Source organism: Telopea speciosissima, chromosome 9 (assembly GCF_018873765.1).
Source record: "Telopea speciosissima isolate NSW1024214 ecotype Mountain lineage chromosome 9, Tspe_v1, whole genome shotgun sequence".
Taxonomy (NCBI): domain Eukaryota; kingdom Viridiplantae; phylum Streptophyta; class Magnoliopsida; order Proteales; family Proteaceae; genus Telopea; species Telopea speciosissima.
Window position 1 is genome coordinate 7,120,317 of NC_057924.1, and position 19,387 is coordinate 7,139,703.

General features: G+C 37.7%; 1 protein-coding gene across 3 annotated transcripts in view; it reads left to right on the forward strand.

Moving 5' to 3' along the window:
* The window catches only part of LOC122640349 (AP-5 complex subunit zeta-1), a 39,772-nt gene that overhangs the window by 8,152 nt on the left and 12,233 nt on the right, over positions 1-19,387 (forward strand). For all 3 annotated transcript variants that reach the window (XM_043833515.1, XM_043833514.1, XM_043833513.1), the window contains exons 5-11: positions 846-889; positions 3,315-3,403; positions 10,373-10,464; positions 10,561-10,707; positions 11,880-12,030; positions 12,179-12,255; positions 13,370-13,441. In XM_043833515.1, the coding sequence (XP_043689450.1) occupies positions 846-889; positions 3,315-3,403; positions 10,373-10,464; positions 10,561-10,707; positions 11,880-12,030; positions 12,179-12,255; positions 13,370-13,441 (672 nt within the window). The remainder of the gene's footprint in view (positions 1-845; positions 890-3,314; positions 3,404-10,372; positions 10,465-10,560; positions 10,708-11,879; positions 12,031-12,178; positions 12,256-13,369; positions 13,442-19,387) is intronic.

A 19,387-nucleotide genomic window follows, 5' to 3' on the forward strand; every position in this document is an offset into this window, starting at 1 on the left:
ACGACCTGAGTCTGAGAAAGACTACCCTATCTTCGTCGTCCCTTCTTCGATTTCTTGTTTATTTTGTTGTTCTGAAATTTCCTGCAAATCTGAGAACCGATCGAAGTATTTACTGTTACTGATGGCATACTGGGGGATGAGGCAATAGTTTAAATTAATTACATATAAAACTTTATGAACAGTTTAAGAATGATAATGAACTGGTACGTATCCATCCTGTGTATATACTGTTACAGGTTAATCTAATCCAGAAGTTGCTATCTTGGTGGAAGTTTTCATAATGGTGTCCATGTTTTCCAAAGTCTTATCAGTTATTGTTGCATCATTCTCTCTGTTCATATTGGTTAGTAGGTTTTGTTTTTCAATATATTGGAAATAGTTGTGCCACTTGATAGGGACAGTAACATCATATTCTCCACATCTCAAGTCCATTCATCAATGCATCTTTCACTTTTGTTAAATCACAATCTATTTCTCCACTTTAACATATCAGTAGGTAATAGCTCTCTGGAAAAATAACTTGGCTATTGAGCGTAACTTATCAGGGACACTTTTTTCTAGAGAATCAGTCATGACTTACTGTTGCCGATGGATGCAGCATATCTATGTGTCTTGGTTGATTTTCTGTAAGAGTGATAGTGATAGTTCAAGAATTCTATCTAATTTCTGGATGAAAGCTGACCAGCAGTAAGGAAGATATAAATATAGATATTTCTCGTTAGATAGTTTCATAGTTTTTTTTTTTTCCTTTCCAGAATACTTCCTAACTTATTTTGCAACTCATTGTTTGAATTTCCTTTAGACATGTCATTTGTCATTTCCTGATTGTAGTCATGCTTTTGCAGTTCTTTCCTTTGTTACTAAAGCTAATTGCTTGGAATGGAGAGAAGTAAGTTCTTTCCCTTTTCTTCTGGATAAAGAATCCACCCTTTCTATATACTATTTGCGTGGATGGGAATATTTCCTTCTTCTGTAGTCAATAAATTCTCATAATGATATGCGTGATGATCACATCATGTCTTCCTTATCCATTTTGAGTTGCTCTATGTCATGTAACCATCGCCATACATCCTCTGACATTAGGAGGCATTGGGAATATTTTTTTTTTTGGGTTTTTGATAAATGCCCCCTGAAAATACCCATTTGTCCAAATGCCTCCCTACAACTTTTCTAATTGCAAATGCCCCCCTAATTTGGGATGTTAAACGTTAGTTTCAGAGAATCTAATGACCAAAATGCCCCTCTGATTAAAACCCATCAAAATTAAAGAATAAAATGACCAAATTGCCCTCATCTTCCCCAAATGGTTTAGGGTTTGAAACTGAAATTTTTTTCCCCAAATCGTTTAGGGTTTGAACCCATCTGATTTGGGGGAAAAAATTGAGGGGAAATTATACCAAAATGTCGGACAATTTCGGACAGCTTGTGATCTTGAGGGGAAGAGAAAAAAAGAGCATGCGAGTTGGTGAGAAAACGAGATTACTGCACTATGTGGACTTGAACTTGACAAATCTCTTGCTTTCCCCTAGAAATACTTCTGTTTTAGTTGAGCCAAATTCCCCGAAATTGGCATGTGGTGAACATTTTTTGAACACTCTCATGCTCTATGTGTGGGTCTCAAGAGAAGAATTCGCAAAGTGGATCCCCAGTAGAGGAGAAGAATAGGAAATAATAGGAAACTAACAGAGAACAAACTGTAATAACAAAATAAGAAGAAAACATGCTAAGAATAGAATTCAGAATATGGAAACCGAAAATTCCAGAACTAAGGGAGTATTTCAACTTAGAAATCAATAGAATATAGTAGAAAAACATCAACCACCAAATTTCAGATCAATCTGAACTGGAATAAACTCGATGGGAGAGAATTCCTTCTAAAACAGGGTATCACCTAAGACAGCAAAGATCTTGAAATCACTGATCAGAATTTTGAAGAATGAAAAAGGAAAAGTAAGAAATAAAAACTAAAATAGGAAGGGAAAGAAGTCCACCTTATTGCTTGATGGACTCCACCTAGGGGGTACTTGAAAGTCCACTGTAGTTGGCTTTGCATCCACTCAGCTCTCAATTGCGGAAAAACAAGATTTATTACTTTAAAATTTGTAGGGGAGGACTATGGCAGTACATCCCTAATTCTCAAACAATCCTAAACTAACTTGGAATTTGACCTACTACTCGGAAAAACAAAATTGGACCTGCAATTGACTCTCCTACTCAACCTACGACTCTTAATTAAGTAACATAAACTGTAAATAAATAGCACCTGAAATTCCTAAGGATTCATAGTCCTCAAGGCGTTCAATTTCGGACAGCTTGTGATCTTGCTTTCCAGATGGGCTCGAACCCTAAACGATTTTGGGAAAAAATTTTCAGTTTCAAACCCTAAACCATTTGGGGAAGATGAGGGCAATTTGGTCATTTTATTATTTAATTTTGATGGGTTTTAATCAGAGGGGCATTTTGGTCATTAGATTCCCTGAAACTAACATTTAACATCCCAAATTAACGGACTGGACCAAAATGCTACAATGTTTTGAAATTAGGGGGGGGGGCATGTACAATTAGAAAAGTTGTAGGGGGGCATTTGGACAAATGGGCATTTTCAAAGCCCTTTTTTTTCACTTAAATTGAAGTGTCATAAATCCTCAAGTATAGATAGTGGGTATTTCTGCTAATTATCATTAATTTCTTGGTTATATAAGAAACTGTGATTATTGCCGGCTAATATAATACTCTGAATTGATTCTTGGCCGCCTTCCCCTTCTGTCTGAAACTTCTTGTCTCAATCTTCACAAATCATGTCCTGTCAAGCTTCAACTAATCTCCTAGTTTACTTGTCCCTTAAAATTTTATTGATGTATGACAATGAATTACAACCCTTCTGGAGGTTATGACTCCAAAACCCACTACGTACATCAAGCAGTTGATGTAATTTCATTTTATCAGTGGGTCGCCGGGGCTGGGGGGCACCTTAAAAAAGTATATTTACTCATTTCTGATCTCAGCACCTCATAACTGAATGGGGGCAAATTCATCTTTCAAGCAATTTAAATTACTTCATGTTTCAATGTTTGGTGTCAGCAGATATGGATTACTTTAAAGGAATTACTTATGAAGGAACTGATATATCATTTTCTTCATATTTTGTAATGATTGGGTAATTTCATTGGCCTTACATTTTGACCCATTCTGATTTTGATTCTGAAACCAAACTTGAAGATTATGTACTTTATGGTTTTTTATTTGACAAACTACCTGATAAAAGTTTTCAATTATAGAAGCTAATCCTGTTGTGTTTATTTTTTTCCAAGTAGATTACTAGAATCATTTCTGAAGGTTTTTCCTGGAATGATGTCTCCTGGGACATTTCTTCCACTATTTCCATCACTTGTGGACATGCCAAGTGAGTTCTTTATTTCCTTCTCAAACAAACTATTTCTGTTTCATCTTCAATGATCTCATAATCTGCTGATCCACTCATTTTGAAAAATTTTCTTTATGTATTCAATATAAATTACGTATATGTTTTTGTCCCTATTTAAATGTCATCTGTGCATCTACATTAGCTATATCAGATAACTCTTTGATGCTTCTTCCTGCAACCACGTTCATTCTTGATCCACTAACCAGCATCTTGTACCAGCCATTGGGTTCACTTTAGTTGTGTACATTAAGGTGCATAAACCTGAGGTCTAATCATATGCCATTTTCGTTTCCCTCTTCAACTAGGTCTTCTGGGAAAAATGATCTTAAATCATGGGATACCATCAGGTAGTCGTGCATGAGTGGTTATGAAGCAATGCTAACCCAAGCCTGTAGCTAGAAAAATTACATTCCGACTGGGGTTAGAACTTAGAATAGTGTGATGAATATGAAACATATACTTGACAAGGTTGGGCAATTGTATTGCCTGACATTTTTTTTTTCTTTCGGATTTTAGGTTTAGATTATGAAATTTAGGCTTTCTTTTGTTGCAGACAATACAACAACAACAACTCAGCCTTAACCCAACTAAATGGGGTCGGCTACATGGATCCTTACCCTCCAATCGGCTCTATTCAAAGCCATACATGATATAAGTCCTAAGCTGTGCATGTGTTTCCTCACCACTTCTCTTGGAGTCATTTTAGGCCTGCCCCATGGCTCTTTTAGCTCCTTCAATCTGAATCAAATCACTCCTCCGTATTGGAGCATCTAAATGCCTCCATTGTACATGACCATGTCACCTCAAACGATTTTCTCGCAGTTTATCATGTATCGGAGGTACTCCCAAATCAGCTCTAATTTCATCATTCCTTATTTTATCCTTCCTACTTTTATCACACATCCATCTCAACATCCTCATCTCAGCTACACTGAGTTTACCTATATGATGTTTTTTAAATGCCCAACATGTCGTGCCATGCATCATAGCCGGTCGTATGACTGCCGTATAAAATATTCCCTTAAGTTTTAAAGGAATACGTTGATCATACAACACTTTGGACACACCTCTCTACTTCATCCATCCTATTTTAATTCTCTGTGTAACATTGTGACATCATCCTCTATTTCTCCTTTATTTATGATTGAGACCAGATACTTAAAATAATCACTTTGCGGGATCTCCCTCTCATCAATATTCACCCCCTCATTATCCGTTCTAGTGTAACTAAGTTACACAACATATATTCTGTTTCGCTTTACTTATCTTAAAACCTTTTGATTCCAAGGTTGATCTCCATAGTTTCAACTTGGCGTTAATCCATGCTTTTGTTTCATCCACCAAAACAACATCATCAGGAAAAAGCATATACCAAAGGACCTGATCTTGAATGTCTCTGGTTAGATCATCTATGATACACACAAACAAATAAGGGCTTAAACTGATCCTTGGTGTAATCGTGTAACCCAATTGTAATTGGGAATTCAGTACCTTGACCCCTCACCATTCTTACACTAGTTACCACACCATTATGCATATCTTTAATTATTTACTTGAAACACATCTCTTCTCTAGTACATGCCAAATTAACTCTCTAGGGACTCTGTTATAAGCTATTTCTAGGTCAATAAAGACCATATGGAGATCCTTCTTGCAATATGTAAATCTTTCCATGAGTATACTAAGTAAGTAAATGGCTTCTGGCATTTATTTTCTTGGTATAAAACAAAGTTGGTTTTCCATAGTAATTGTTTCTTGTCTTAGGCGAGTTTCAATAATTCTCTCCCATAACTTCATGGTATGACTCTTTAGTTTATGCCTCTATAGTTATTACAGCTCTGAATATATCCTTTATTTTATAAATCGGAACCACAATGCTTCTCCTCCATTCATCTGACATTTTCCTTGTGCTCATAATCTTATTACACATCTTGGTTAGTCAAGATAAACCACGTAATCCTAAGCTCTTCCACATTTCTATCTTCTAGATCAGGTGCCTTGACTACTTTTATCCTCCTTAAAGCTTCTTTTACTTCAGACACCTTAATTTTTCGCATATATCTACGACATATGGTGTCTTGACGAGTAGTGCAACCTTGTGGGATACTAGTACTCGAAGTGTTTTCATTTAGTAAGTTGTAGAAATAATTTTCCCATGTCTCCTTAAGGTCTTCATCGCTTAGTAGTACTCTATCATCCTCACTTTTAATGCATCTAATATGGTCAAAGTATCTAGTCTTCCTCTCCCTCATTTAGCTATCTTATAGATAGCTTTTTCCCCTTCCTTTGTGCTAAAATTCTTATAGATATCCTCATATTTCTTTGTCCTTGCTTTTCCCACAATATTTTTATCTTCATGTCTAGCAACTTTATACCTTTTTAAATCTTCTACATCTTTAGACCTTTGCCATGTCTTAAAATTAGCTTTCTTAGCTTTAATGGTTGCTTGACCATCATCATCCCACCACCAAGTCTCCCTAGATGAATGACATTTTCCTTTCAATTCGCCTAGGACATCTTTAGCAACCTTCCTAATACAAGTAGTCATCTCGTTCCACATCGTATTAGTGTCCCATCAAAGTACCACCTTATCCTTGGGCAAATAATCTCACCTTTTTTATGGTTCAGCGTAATGAGACAAATTTCCATGACCACTAATCTATGTCAAGTGATTGCACTTCCCCCTGGTATAACCGTACAATCCTTATGTAACAACCTATCGGTCCTTCTAGTTAGAAAGAAAGCTATTTGACTACTATGATGCCTACTTTTGAAGGTAACTAAATAATCTCTCTTTTAAAAGTATGTGTTTACTATGGTAAAATCATAAGCCATATCAAAATCTAAAACTAAAGCCCCCTCCTCATTCCTCTTCCAAAATCATATCCTCCACGTACTTCATAGCCTCTACGATCTCTCCCAACATGTCCAATCAGATCTCCATCTCACCCTATAGTAATCTTCTCTCTTTGACTAAAACCTTGCACTAAATAATCCAAAATTGTATCTTACTACTTTTATCTAATCCAACTTGAGGTGCTTAAGCGCTAATTATATTGACAACCTCTTTCTCTAGCATAAGCTTGATGGATATAATTCTATCTCAAATATTTTAACATCCACCGCATCATTTTTTAAATCTTTATCCACTACCATGCGCACTCCACTTCTATTACTTTTATCCCATGTATACCAAAGTTTAAAGTCGTCCAACTCCTTAGCTTAAGCTTTTTTAAAGTTATGTTAATGTAATGCCCCCAAATCCGTCCAGGAGTTTAGATCATTAACGGTCCACAAGATCTATGTCTTAACGAAATAGGAATCGGAGTGTGAACGAAATTGTTAATCACCATAACCTCAAAATACAGTAGCAGCGTAGCTAAACATAACCATTCAAATAACACAGTGGAAGTCTTTTAATTCAAACTATAATCTGTGATCCAAAATCCCAAAGTCTAACTATTACATTGTCTCTTAACTAAAATTAAATCAAAGATTACATCCTTCAAAATTTAAACCAAAAACAAATTAAATACTAGTCCATAAACCAGAAGTTTTGTCTCAACACGTCACATCCTCATTGCTCTCAACATAATTCTGCTTAAACCTAAGAGGTTCTTCATTTGAAAATATAACAAGGGGTAAGCCAGGGAAAGCTTAGTGAGGAAACGAAACAACTTCATATGAGCATTTTAAAAACATGCAACAAACAAACTCAAAGACATACACATAGAATATCATACAATTAAATAGCAATAAGCAGAACCACATAAATCCTACTTAAGTTTGATGTAAGAACAAAAAAGAAACATCTATTCAAACACATCGACATCCAAGGTAACTTCATTCATTATGCTTGTAAAGGAAATATACCAATGCTATGCTAATGATATGCAAACGTGCCTGCACCGTTATATAGGTCACAAAAAAAAAAAGGATGTCTGTACCGTTATACAGGTCACCAAAAATATGCCTTCACCGTTATACAGGTCATGAAATTAAATATGCCTACACCGTTATACAAGTCGCAAAGAAAATGCATGCACCGTTATATAGGTCGCAAAACAGAAAATATGAATGCACATGCACAATTCTAAAAAATATCATAAATTGGAGGTTTGGGCAAAACCCAATCGAAAAATACAGCAAAACAAGCATTCTGATTTTTATTTCCAGATTTGAATGCAATACATGCTTAGTTTTTGAAAACCAAACATACAGGTTTGTAGACATGATTGAAAACAGCAATTTTAGAAGATTAGGAGAGTTTTTAGTATGAAAATAATAGTATGCAGTTGTGTAATTCCACTCACTGATAATGTAGTTCCAGATATGAATTCCATGTCGTCAAAACCCTCCAAACAATTCTCAACTAGTGTTCTAAACACCAATCAATAGAACCAAAACCCGAAACAGAATTCAAGAACCCACTCTAGAATCGATGGTGCAAACCTTCCTTCAGCCAATCACCGCCTTCTCAGACAAGGTGCAACAACACCAGTCTGATATTAATCCCTCCTGCCCTTGTTGACAGTAGCCTTCATGATCAATGGGCAGTAGCAATTATACATCTCAATGAAACAGCAGCTGTACAGTATCATTTTTTCTCTATTCTATTCTTATACATATTCAGAAGGGGCAAGAAAAAAAAGATCTGAAACTGCAACCACGAACTGTGATCAATTCCTGAACATCACCAACACCCGATCTGTATGGCCAGATTTCTAAGAACTTTTAATCTGAATTTGCAAAACTGATTCATTCACCGAGATACGTTTGATCTGAACTCCTGATACAGCCAGCCCTTAGTCCTTTTTATTCCTTTTAGATTTCTGCAACTTCTTAGAATAGAACTTCATGAACATAGGTATGCAACATCGGATTGCAGCAGGATATACTGTCTTCTTCTTTCTCAATTCAACTTTGAAAGCGCACAAGGGAATAATGAAGAGGTGCAGCCGGTAAGCTTTCTCTCTCCTTTCTTTTTTTTCAAATCTCTCTACGTTTTCTCCAGGATAGCAACATGCACAAGAGCACCCTCTCCCGTTTTCTACCTTCATTCTTTCTTTTTATCTTCTCTTCTTCTTCCTCTCCTTTATCCTGATCTCTCTCTCTCTCCCTCTCATGGTTTTGCCAAAAATCATGGGAGCTTCTGCCCACTTTTCCAGGTGTAACCTCTTTAAGGAGGTAGTAAACGTCTCCTATGATTTCTTTCCCAAAATCCCAATCTAGATCTGATTTGTTCTCCTCCAATCAAAATATTTCAAAAGGAATCTTTGTTTTAAAGTTTTTCTTTTTAAAAAAAATATGAATACACTGATTTGTCATTTTAATCTTATCCAAACTACTTCCTTTGCTGGGAATAGATTCCATTAGGTTCATCTCTCTTTCTCTCTCCTTAGATAAAAGATTCTCTTAGGACTAAGTTTTCAACCAATAATAGGTTGACACCTCACCCTAGTCCCTCTCATCAAAATCAAGTATGATTTCACTCATGACTATCTAAATCGGCCAAGAATAATATTCCTCAAATAATATTATTTTATTATGCTGGAATAATTAAATAGTAAAATTGTTAAGCCCGTTCACACTAAAACTAGATCAGACTTCAGATTTAGCCCAAAATAGGTTAGGGTCTGTTTGGTTTGTACTACTTAGTAATTAAAGCATTATTTAAGTAGTGATCTATTTATGGAATCATTTATTAAATTATTTATTGTTGAAAATTCCAATAATACCCTTCTGATTTTCTCTCTACAGAAAACCCTAAAAAAGGTATTTTTACCTTTGTTGGTAAAACTTTTAGAATAACTTCTGGGAACTAACCTTGACTATATATTGACTTATTTCAGCCTAAAAGCCAGTAAAAATACAATTTTAGGCAAAGTACTTACCCCTGATCGGCTGTCTCAGGGCCAAAGTGCTCTTAGGGCTTTTCTGGAATCAGCTGATCCTTCCATCACTTCTACAGGATCTACATAACAGGCCAAGCTTTAAATTAATTCCCCCATTATGCCAGGATATTGCAATTAATCCTTCCTATCCTCATAACATCTATAAATCATAGACTCTTACCCATCAAAGATCTTATGTTCTAAGATGCTAATCTAATCCTACGCTTTTGGACTAGCTTATTTACCCACATTCATCTTCGTGCGAAAACCCTTGCTTACTTGTCATCGCATCCGGGCACCGACCGGCATGTCGCTTGCCAGGGGACGCCCTAGCCCCTAGCTTACCGTTACTTATATTCACTACACCCGGATCAAAGTGTAGCGTGTCACTTCCGGGGGATGCCCTTGCATAAGGTCAAAATATAAGCTTCTGGGATCCATGTAAAGGGGTTTGGCTATTTGGTGCCAGCTGCCTACCTGACATACCAAACCTCCTCCTTTATCCAGGCTTGAGACTGGCAGCAAAAACACTGGCGGAGTTTGTTTCAGACAATAATGGTCAATAAATGTTGGTTAGGGTTGGGGGAATTGAGAGTAAAAAGGAAAATAGATGAGTATTAAGTTTAATATGTATATTTTTTAGATTTTATGCTTCATTCACACTTTTGAATGGTAGATGGGTTTTGGCGATTGTACATGTTGACAGCTCTCTATGGCATTAAACACCTCAGGACTGAGGTAATACTAGCATGTATTTTGACACTGAAAGAACAATCCAGGTTTATGAAGAATTTGATTGATGATCATTGCAAGGCATTTGTTCTATAAAACATGGATGTGGGTGGGGTGGGGAACTAATTCTCAAATCCTGGTCAAACCTACAAACTAATATTCTTCACTGAATTGTTGCCTGGTTCTTGACCTTTTCATGCTTTAATCTTTGCTTATTTTCAATTTCCATCTTTTTATATGTTCTGATTTTTTTGCACTGTGTTATACCATCTTGAAGTAGCAGAGCTTTATTTTGACCCATTTTCCCACTTTTAATAACCAGTACTGGTAGTGGCATTGGAAAAGGTGGAACGGAGCTCAGGGCCACTAATTGGTAGTAGCATAGCTTCGATCCAGAAGAGTACGGCTCCTGAGGTTATCTTTGGAACTTTTGAAACTTAAATGAATGAACTGTAAATTTAGTAATTTGATGTTTATATTGAGGTTGTGCTTTCTTTTTCTTGGCTGCAGATGCTTCTTGCACTCATGGATGAAGCTTATACTGGCTCAACCATAGAAGATAGAGGGGGTGACTCTGAATCTGAAGATAGCAATACTATAGCTGTTGCTGATTCTTTATTTCTAGACCTTCTCAAGGATGAGAATGATGGCCTTGCTGTATGATCCTCTCCTTTAACTAAAATTCCTAGTACTGATTCTGATGCATCTTCAAGAAACATAGTTCTTTGCACTTTTACCCGAAATATTGGTTCAGAGTCTCTTAGGAAGCCAAATGGTTTTTTGGCATCAGAAATCATTTTCTTAAAGAATACCTGAACATGTGGGGATTTTTTCTTTGCACCTTTGCAATGCAGTTTTTCTTATTGGCAGTCTTTTTGGATATGAAGTCCATGGTTTTTGAAAGAGTAAAGTGCCCCCTCCTCCCCCCCCCCCCCCCCCAAACAAAAAAAATCCACATTTTAAGGATTCTTATCCAATCGCTAAAATGATGAAGAATTTTTTTCTTCAGTATTCCCTCCCCTGAAGTTTTTGCCTCTTGTTTTTTTACCTGACCATTCTGTTTCTTTGTTGGTTTGTGGGACCAGAAAAACCATTTGCTCCTTATCATATACACATCCCACAAACTCAAATTGGTTCTATGGTCCTTTCCTAATCCTTCTCCACATTCGACAATACTTTGCCCTAACTTTGGCTGCACTTTGGCAATGGCAATCACCCTAAAGATGATGACACCTTGTTAGTTTCCATCCTCGAAAGGTCTAAACACCCATTCCATTGCCAGAATTGGCAAGGCACCACCAAGCTTTTATAAAAAAGACAGCAGCAGAATGAAGCATGGAACAGAAAAAGATCAGTAAGAGGTCGATTTCATGTGAGTGGGCTTGAATCCAAGTTAGGAGAATGCAAATGCAACCTGTGATATTAGGAAGATGAAAAATTGGCCTATCCCTTCATCCTTGGACGGTGTCAGTATGCCACTTGCGAATTTTTTTTTCTTTCATTTTCTATATCACTAGTGTTTAAGATGAACTAGCCAAGCCATTGCAGTCAATGAAAAATGTCCCATTTCTTTTTAGTCAGTTAAATCATTTCTGAAATCTATTAGTTACTTATGTCCATTCATTAACTTCCAGAGTTCCAGTCAGTGAGGTTTGAAACAGCTCATAACATTTGAGTTGTGTTTGTTGGATGTTACTAATGATGCAGACTCAGTGTATGATGGAATTATTATTGATAACAAATTATAATAATAGTTATTTGTTGTTTTATTTTTCCTCTTTAATTGTGTGGTTGAAATTAGTACTTGATAATCTAATGTTGTACTTCAGGAGCGCCATTGGACTTCTTCAGGGGGGATGGCTGCAGTATTACAGGCTGCAATTAATACCCCACAGTCAGAGAGACTAAAACAAGCACTCAATATGACACCTCGACTTCTTGACATGTATTTTGCTATAGCACTACGTGATGTAAATAATTGTACGTTGTTTCCTTGCTTTGTTCTTTTATATTTGTAGGACATCTGCTTTCTTGTCTCACAATTTTTTATCCTTGCAGAACACACTTTTCTGTTCAGTGTCTCAAAAAACTTGATTAAATTCTGAAATATATTTGATGACTGTTGCAGCACTTATTTGTGCATTAATTCCACTACTTATGTCAAGAATTTCCACAATATTTCCAGAGAAGGTTTTCTCATATGAGGTGCGAAGATACTTCTTTTTGAAGTCCGAACCTAAACATTTGTTGTATTATTTTTTGTGCTCTTAGTATTGATATTTTTGTTTTTGACTGATAAAAGAAGTGCTCTAACAGATAGAAATAACTGTAGTGGTTCTCAGCAATCATTAATCAATTTAAAATAAAAAAAGCTTTGTTACCTGCTGGTCAGAAAAGTAGGTCATGCTCATTCAAAAGGCTATGATGAAACCTTGGATTATTTAATGAAAATTTCAGGCCTTTTGGTGATTCCGGTAAAAGTTGTTGGTAAATAAAGTATATGCTTGGAATACTCTCTCTCTCTCACTCTCTCTCACACACACACACACACACACACTTTTCATGCATCGGCCTAGTATAGCTTAGTTGTTAGTAGAACAGGGTCACATTATCTCCTTAGAAAATGTTCATGACTTAAATGTATCCAATAATCTCACAGCTCAACCCTGCCCAAAAATGGATTGCCCAATCCAGTTTTATGTTATAACAAATCTTGGCCAAATGCCAAAATCAATGAAAAATTAACCAAAGAAACTTTTGAGTGGTGTGTATGCCTATTGCCTAGTCTAACACCCTTGGAAAGGAAATGAATTTTACAACGCAGACTTGTATCCATATTTGTTTTTTATTATGAATTTAAGTAATCTCAGTATTAAATGCCTAATTTGCCATCAGGGGTTTCCTGTGTGCTTGTAGGCTGAATATATACTTAGATAGTCTGTGTAATGGAACTATTGTTGTTTCAGACTGCGGATTCTGCAACTTGTTTTCTGATCATGGGAACCATTAAGTTTTACAATTCCTTTATTTCCCATCAAATCCATGTAATATGTCATCTGAATTGTTATTCTTTCTAGATGCTTGGAGTTCTTCTCATAGTTATCAAGGCGTCGCCTAGACATCCAGGCTCCTTGGTCACATCAGGCGCCTAAGCTGGTGCCTTGACGCCTTGTTGGTGTCACCTTGATTTTGGACCCTCTCCAATGCCTTGGTTGCCTTGCCGCTTTGAAAACTATGGTTCTCCTATTAACATCTAACTAATATGTGAGGCTTTTATGCCAGTGAAATGAAACTTCTGAAATGTAGTGCATGTTTGCAGGTCCGGAAGAGGCTGTTAGAATTCATGCTAGCTGCATTTCAACAATCTCCGGATTTCATTGCACTGTTGAAGGTATTTTCTTTGTTGAGTTTGCATCTTGACCAAATAAGTTGGCTAGACCTGTAATTGTACATTTGGTAGTGATGATCTGAAAAAAGGGTAAAATGGCATGTCAACAATGTATTGTTGATCTGGAATTCATTTGTGCATTGGCACTACTAGAAAGCTATGTGATTCTTTCCCTCTTTCGATTGATAAGATTAGTTTGACCTGTTTATGATGCTATAGATGAAAAAATTGTGGGGCATTTAACGTGCTTTAAGATATCCTTTCATATCTTTGGGCATTTTTTCTACTTTCTATCATATAAGTGCATGGTGGGGACATATAGACTAGGCTTCATAAGCCATCTTGTCTTGGGCTCCTGTATCAGGTTTCTGCTCAGGCACATTCTAGTCTCTTCCCATCAAGATCTTGATTAATTTTGACTATGATTAGGTGAGCCAAGCCTGAAAGGCCAGCGAGCTAGCTCACCTCATTTTTATTGCTTAGTCAGTTATGTTTCTTGGATGAAAATCCAAGAGTTTCTATTTTTTTTTCCTTGGGGGGGGGGTGGAGGTAATGTAGTGAAGTGCATTTATCAGTGTATGGATGCAGGTCTATCTTTTCTGGCTTGTGGGGCTAACATAATGGGATCGTATGATTTTTTGATTTGGTTTGGTGTCAGTATCTAGGGTTTAGTTATTAATTTGGATTATTTATTTATTTATTTTATAAGTTTATTCATTTTACTGCTAGTAGCTTAGAATGGGTTGAACAGGTTGACCCATTTGTATGTGATCCTGGATTGAATTTCCACAGGATACTTGGGTCTGCTTCCTGACCCAACTCAGATCCACATTTTTGGGTGCATACCCAACCCAAACCCTATTGGGTCCTACATATGTATGGGTTTCTATTTTTCCTGCTTACTAGCATTCAAAGCCAACTGTTTTTTTTTATTTATTTAATACATACATAAGCTGTGTGGGATCTGGATCTGAGTCTGATTAAGATCCAACGAGTCCAACACTTCAACTTGGATCCAAAAATGTGGAGTAAGTTGAGTACGTTGATCTTGTTCCTGGTCCTCTCAATTTAATGCTCCAAGTGCAGGCCAGTTAATTATCAAATGCATAATTATCATAATTCCAGCCTACAGGGTTAGTTTGGGTTTGCCCTCATTTTCTTCTAGCTGGACAACCAGAAGGTGTTATTCTTGTTGTGGGAGTTGATCTGTTTATTGTGTTCAAGTCTAAGTGGGATTTCCAAGCAGTAGGAGTTGAAATCAATAGTGTTTTACATGTAGGGTTATGAGCAAATTATATCTTCAATTCAGTAAAATCCAATTTATGCACTAAATTGTGCTGGCCTGTGCATCTGATGGCTATCTTCTGTTTAGCCTTTTTTTCTCTGCTTAGTAAAATTGTTCTTTGTTGAAAAAGGAATGAAATAAAATATACAGCTAAAATTTTGTAGGATTTTTTTTTTTGGGGGGGGGGGGTGGACAAGTGACCTTTTCTTCTCTTGCTGTCACTATTTTATTGGTTTTCTGAAATGCAACCTACCACCCTGATTAACCATAAATAAACCTTAGAAACCTACATTCTTTGTATTCCCAATTTAAAAACTTCAGATTTCACCTTCAGATTTTCACCAAAAGTACCCAGTTGCACTATGTATATTACAGGAGAAATCAAACCTGTCCCAACTGCACCCTAGGATTTCCCGCTTTTTCTTAGACGTTTCCATCGAAATGTCTCTCAAAATCTCAATTTTAATCAACTGATATTCAAGGTTTTTATATCTTCTTTGGTGTTTCAACAAATCATAATTTATCTGTATTCTGGGGGATTTTGTCCCCGGCTTTTTGTTTATGAAGATTATTCATCAGGTGAAATCCATCTTTGTGGTCATCTTATTGTGTTGTTCATGGACTCTGATTTGAACAGTTCCTACGTGTGACATAGCACTCTAGAAAATCCAAGTGAGAAACCATTTCCCACACATGACAGCTTGGAAAGTGCCCAAATTTAATGGACATTTTTTTCACATGATCATATTTGTTATATTGCAGACCAATCTGATTTCTTCTCATGCTGTAGTATTGGTTTCAAAATTGTTTGTAAAAGCCAGTTCTATGTGGAATTATTTTAACAATGGGGAACTTTCGTAACACAAGAGTGAAGCCCCATACATGGTGGGTCATTTGATAGAGATAGGTCCACAAATTTGGCGTGTCCTATCCATGGAGTTACCTATTTATCCAAAAGGGTGTACCCAGTGCACGAGACTCCCGCCATTGTGGGATCTGGGGAGGGTCACAATGTACGTAGCCTAACCCCCACTTCATGGAAAGGCTGTTTCTAGAGACTCGAACCCGTGACCACTTGGTCACAATGGAGCAACCTTACCATTGCACCAAGGTCCACCCTCGGAGTTACCTATCTATCCAATGGTCAGAAATCCAAATTGTCTTGTCCATGTGGCAAACCGTAGAGGGCTTGTGGGAATGGTTCCTTCAAGGGGCATCTGGGACCCCTTTTTCCTGATGAAGGATATGGCAGATGCAATCTCTGATCCACATCAAAGGTATCAAAATGCATCTGTATCTCTTGTAAATTGTGCCTACTCCAATTTTTAAAGGAATATCCAAAGTTGCAATAACTACAGAAGCATAACACAATGAAACTTTCGGAGAAGGTTATTGAAGCCCGTTTGAGAAGAGAGACTCATATCTCTATGAACCAATTTGGCTTTATGCCTGGTAGATCCATGACAGAAGCTATCTACTTATTGAGGAGTCTTATGGAAAGATATAGAGATAGCAGGAAGGATCTCCATATGATCTTTATCGACCTGGAAGAAGCCTATGACGAGTCCCTAGAGATCTAATCCAAAATGTTCTAGTGAAGAGGGGGGTGTCAAGTGAATATGTGGATGTTATTAAAGACCTGTATGAGGGAGTGGCGACTAGTGTGAGATCTGTGGGAGGTCAGGGTAAGGAATTCCCAATCACGATTGGATTACATCAGGGTTCAGCCTTAAGTCCTTACCTTTTTGCGCTTATCATGGACGATATAACTGAAAGCATTCAAGACGAGGTCCCTTGGTGTATGCTCTTCGCCGATGATATCATTTTGGTGGATGAGACAAAAGAAGGGACTAACTCTAAGTTAGAGCTTTAGAGGTCAACCTTGGAAGCACGAGGATTTAAGATTAGTAGAACGAAGACGGAGTATATGATGTGTAATTTTAGTCACACTTCGATGGATACTGATATGGTGCGAATTGATGAAAAAGAGATATCACAAAGTGACTATTTTAGATATCTGGGGTCAATCATAAATAAAGAAGGTGACATAGAGGATGATGTGTCACAGAGAACTAAAGTAGGATGGATGAAGTGAAGAGGTGCGTCTGGAGTGCTGTGTGACCGACATATTCCTCTAAAGCTTAAAGGAAAGTTCTATAGGACTATTGTTTGCTTGGCCATGATGTATGGGGCAGAGATGAGGATGTTACGATGTATGTGTGGAAAAACAAGGAAGGATAAAGTACAGAATGAACATATAAGAGCGGACTTGGGAGTTGCCCCGATCAATGACAAGCTCCAAGAGAGTCGTTTACGGTGGTATGGCCATATTCAACGGAGACCTAGTGATGCCCCAGTAAGGAGGAGTGATATGATTCCGATTAAAGGAGCTAAAAGAGCTAGGGGCAGACCTAAAATGACCATAAGTGAAGTGGTGAGGAAGGACATGCATAGTATAGGTCTGGTCCCGAGTATGACCTCGGACAGAACCTATTGGAGGGCAAGGATCCATGTTTTTTTTTTTAAATTTTTTTTTTTTTTACCCCGAATATTATCTGGGACCCAGGACAGCCCCTGGCATTTTATTAAAAATCCAATCATATCTGGTCAAGAATTACAGGGAGGGACATAACCCGCCTTACCCCAACCCAGGATACAAAAGAATCTCACTCTCCTAAAAAATAACCTGCACAAATTTTCCCTTGACCCCAAAAAAAAGATTCTATGTACATAGAACTGGTAAACCCAAAACTTCTTCCCTAACAATTATCTTTAATCCCTGTGGAATGTCAGACCAAGAACTAAAAGTTGTACTTGATGTTGCATCACAGGCATAATTGGCCAACCAATCAGCCGCTCTGTTGCCTTCCCTGAAAGTGAAAGAGACCATAGGCCGAAGGGCTTCATACAGTGTCATTATCTCATGGAAACAATACCATGCCTTCCAAATGTTGCATCTACCTCTTGAAACACAATGCACCACTAAGGCTGAGTCGGAGTTAACATGAAAATCAACAAAACTTCTTTCCGCACAAAGCCTAAGGCCATCCCTTAAGGCCTTGAATTCCGCCATGGAGTTTGTACATTCCCCATAAAAGTTAGCAAATGCTGCCAGGACTTGTCCGCTTTCATCTCTAATAATTCCCCCTCCTCCTCCCAGACAAGGATTACCCCTACACGCACCATCCACATGGAGTTTGACTGCCGAAAAAGGAGGGCACCAATAAACTGCTATAGGAGCTTTTAAACGGGGGGAAATAGGAGCAATATTAAAAATTTGTAGAACAATCTTGTCACTAACGGAAAAAGCTCTTTTAGCAGAGCTAATAACTAGCATCTCCTTCACCCAATTTTTAACCACCTCCCCAATTAGGCTAGCAGGTCTTGGTCTCCCACCGTGTTTCCTGTTATTCCTTTCCTTCCACAATTCCCAATACATGAGAGATGGGATCAAACCCATGATTTTACCACTAAGCCCTTTCCACTTGGCTTGCTCTTGCCAAAATAACATACGGGTCCTAGCATCTTGGGATGAGTATCTCACCATATCAAAAATTAAACAGAAAAACTGCCACACCTTGGATGCTGTCACTCCCTCCACCAAACAATGTGAGGTCGATTCACAAACAGAGGAGACACAACAGAGGCATTTAGAAGCTAAAGGAATACCCAACCCCTTCAATGATTCATCAGTTGGTATATCCCCACATAATAGCTGCCATGAGAAGAAACCAATTTTAGGGGGAAGCATGTTGCTCCATATCCATTTAGCAAATTGTTTCTAAGTAGCAAAGTCTCTTACCTGATTCCAGACAGATTTAGTAGAGAAGATCCCATCAACAGTAGGAGCCCAAACTAATCTATCTTCCTTGTTTGAAAGATAAAACTTGGCATTCAAAATACCCTCTCTGACTTCCTGAGAATCAATCTGCATCAAAACATTGTTGTTCCAAGAGCCATCCGCTTGCAATACTTCTTTAACTCTAATATCCAGGTCAAGATTGATCGCTCCATCAAAATGATCTAACAGGGGGCCCCATCCTGACCAATTATCTAGCCAGAAATTAATGTCACCCGTCCCAATGAGCCATCTAGAGTTATTTATCAATAGGTCCTTGTACTTTAGAGCAATCCTCCATGAAATCGTTCCCTTCTGCCTTGGACATGCCAGAACAAAATACTGATTTTGAAGAAATTTTGCCTTGAAGAAAGAGCACCAAAGGGACTGCTCCGACATGATTTTCCATAAAGCCTTCAAACGCATAGCCAGACTAATGTCATTCAATTTGCGTAAACCAAGGCCACCTTCATCTAGTGGCCGAGTGATCTTTTGCCACCCCACCCAATGGCGCACTTCCCCCACTCCGAGTCTCCCCCATAGTTGTCATGGCGTCTGCGGCTGGAGAGGGCTGCATGGCAACCTACGCCATGGCGACCCTCTTTGATTTCTTCCTCCGACTCTCTTTCCCTCTTCGATTTCTTCTTCTGTCTTCGATTTCTTCTTCCCTCTTCGATTTCTTCTTTCCCTCTTCAATTTCTTTCGATTTCTTCTTCAATTTCTTCTTCCTGTCTTCTTTCCCTCTTCGATTTCTTCTTCCTGTCTTCTTTCCTCTTCGATTTCTTTCGATTTCTTCTTTCCCTCTTCGATTTCTTCTTCGATTTCT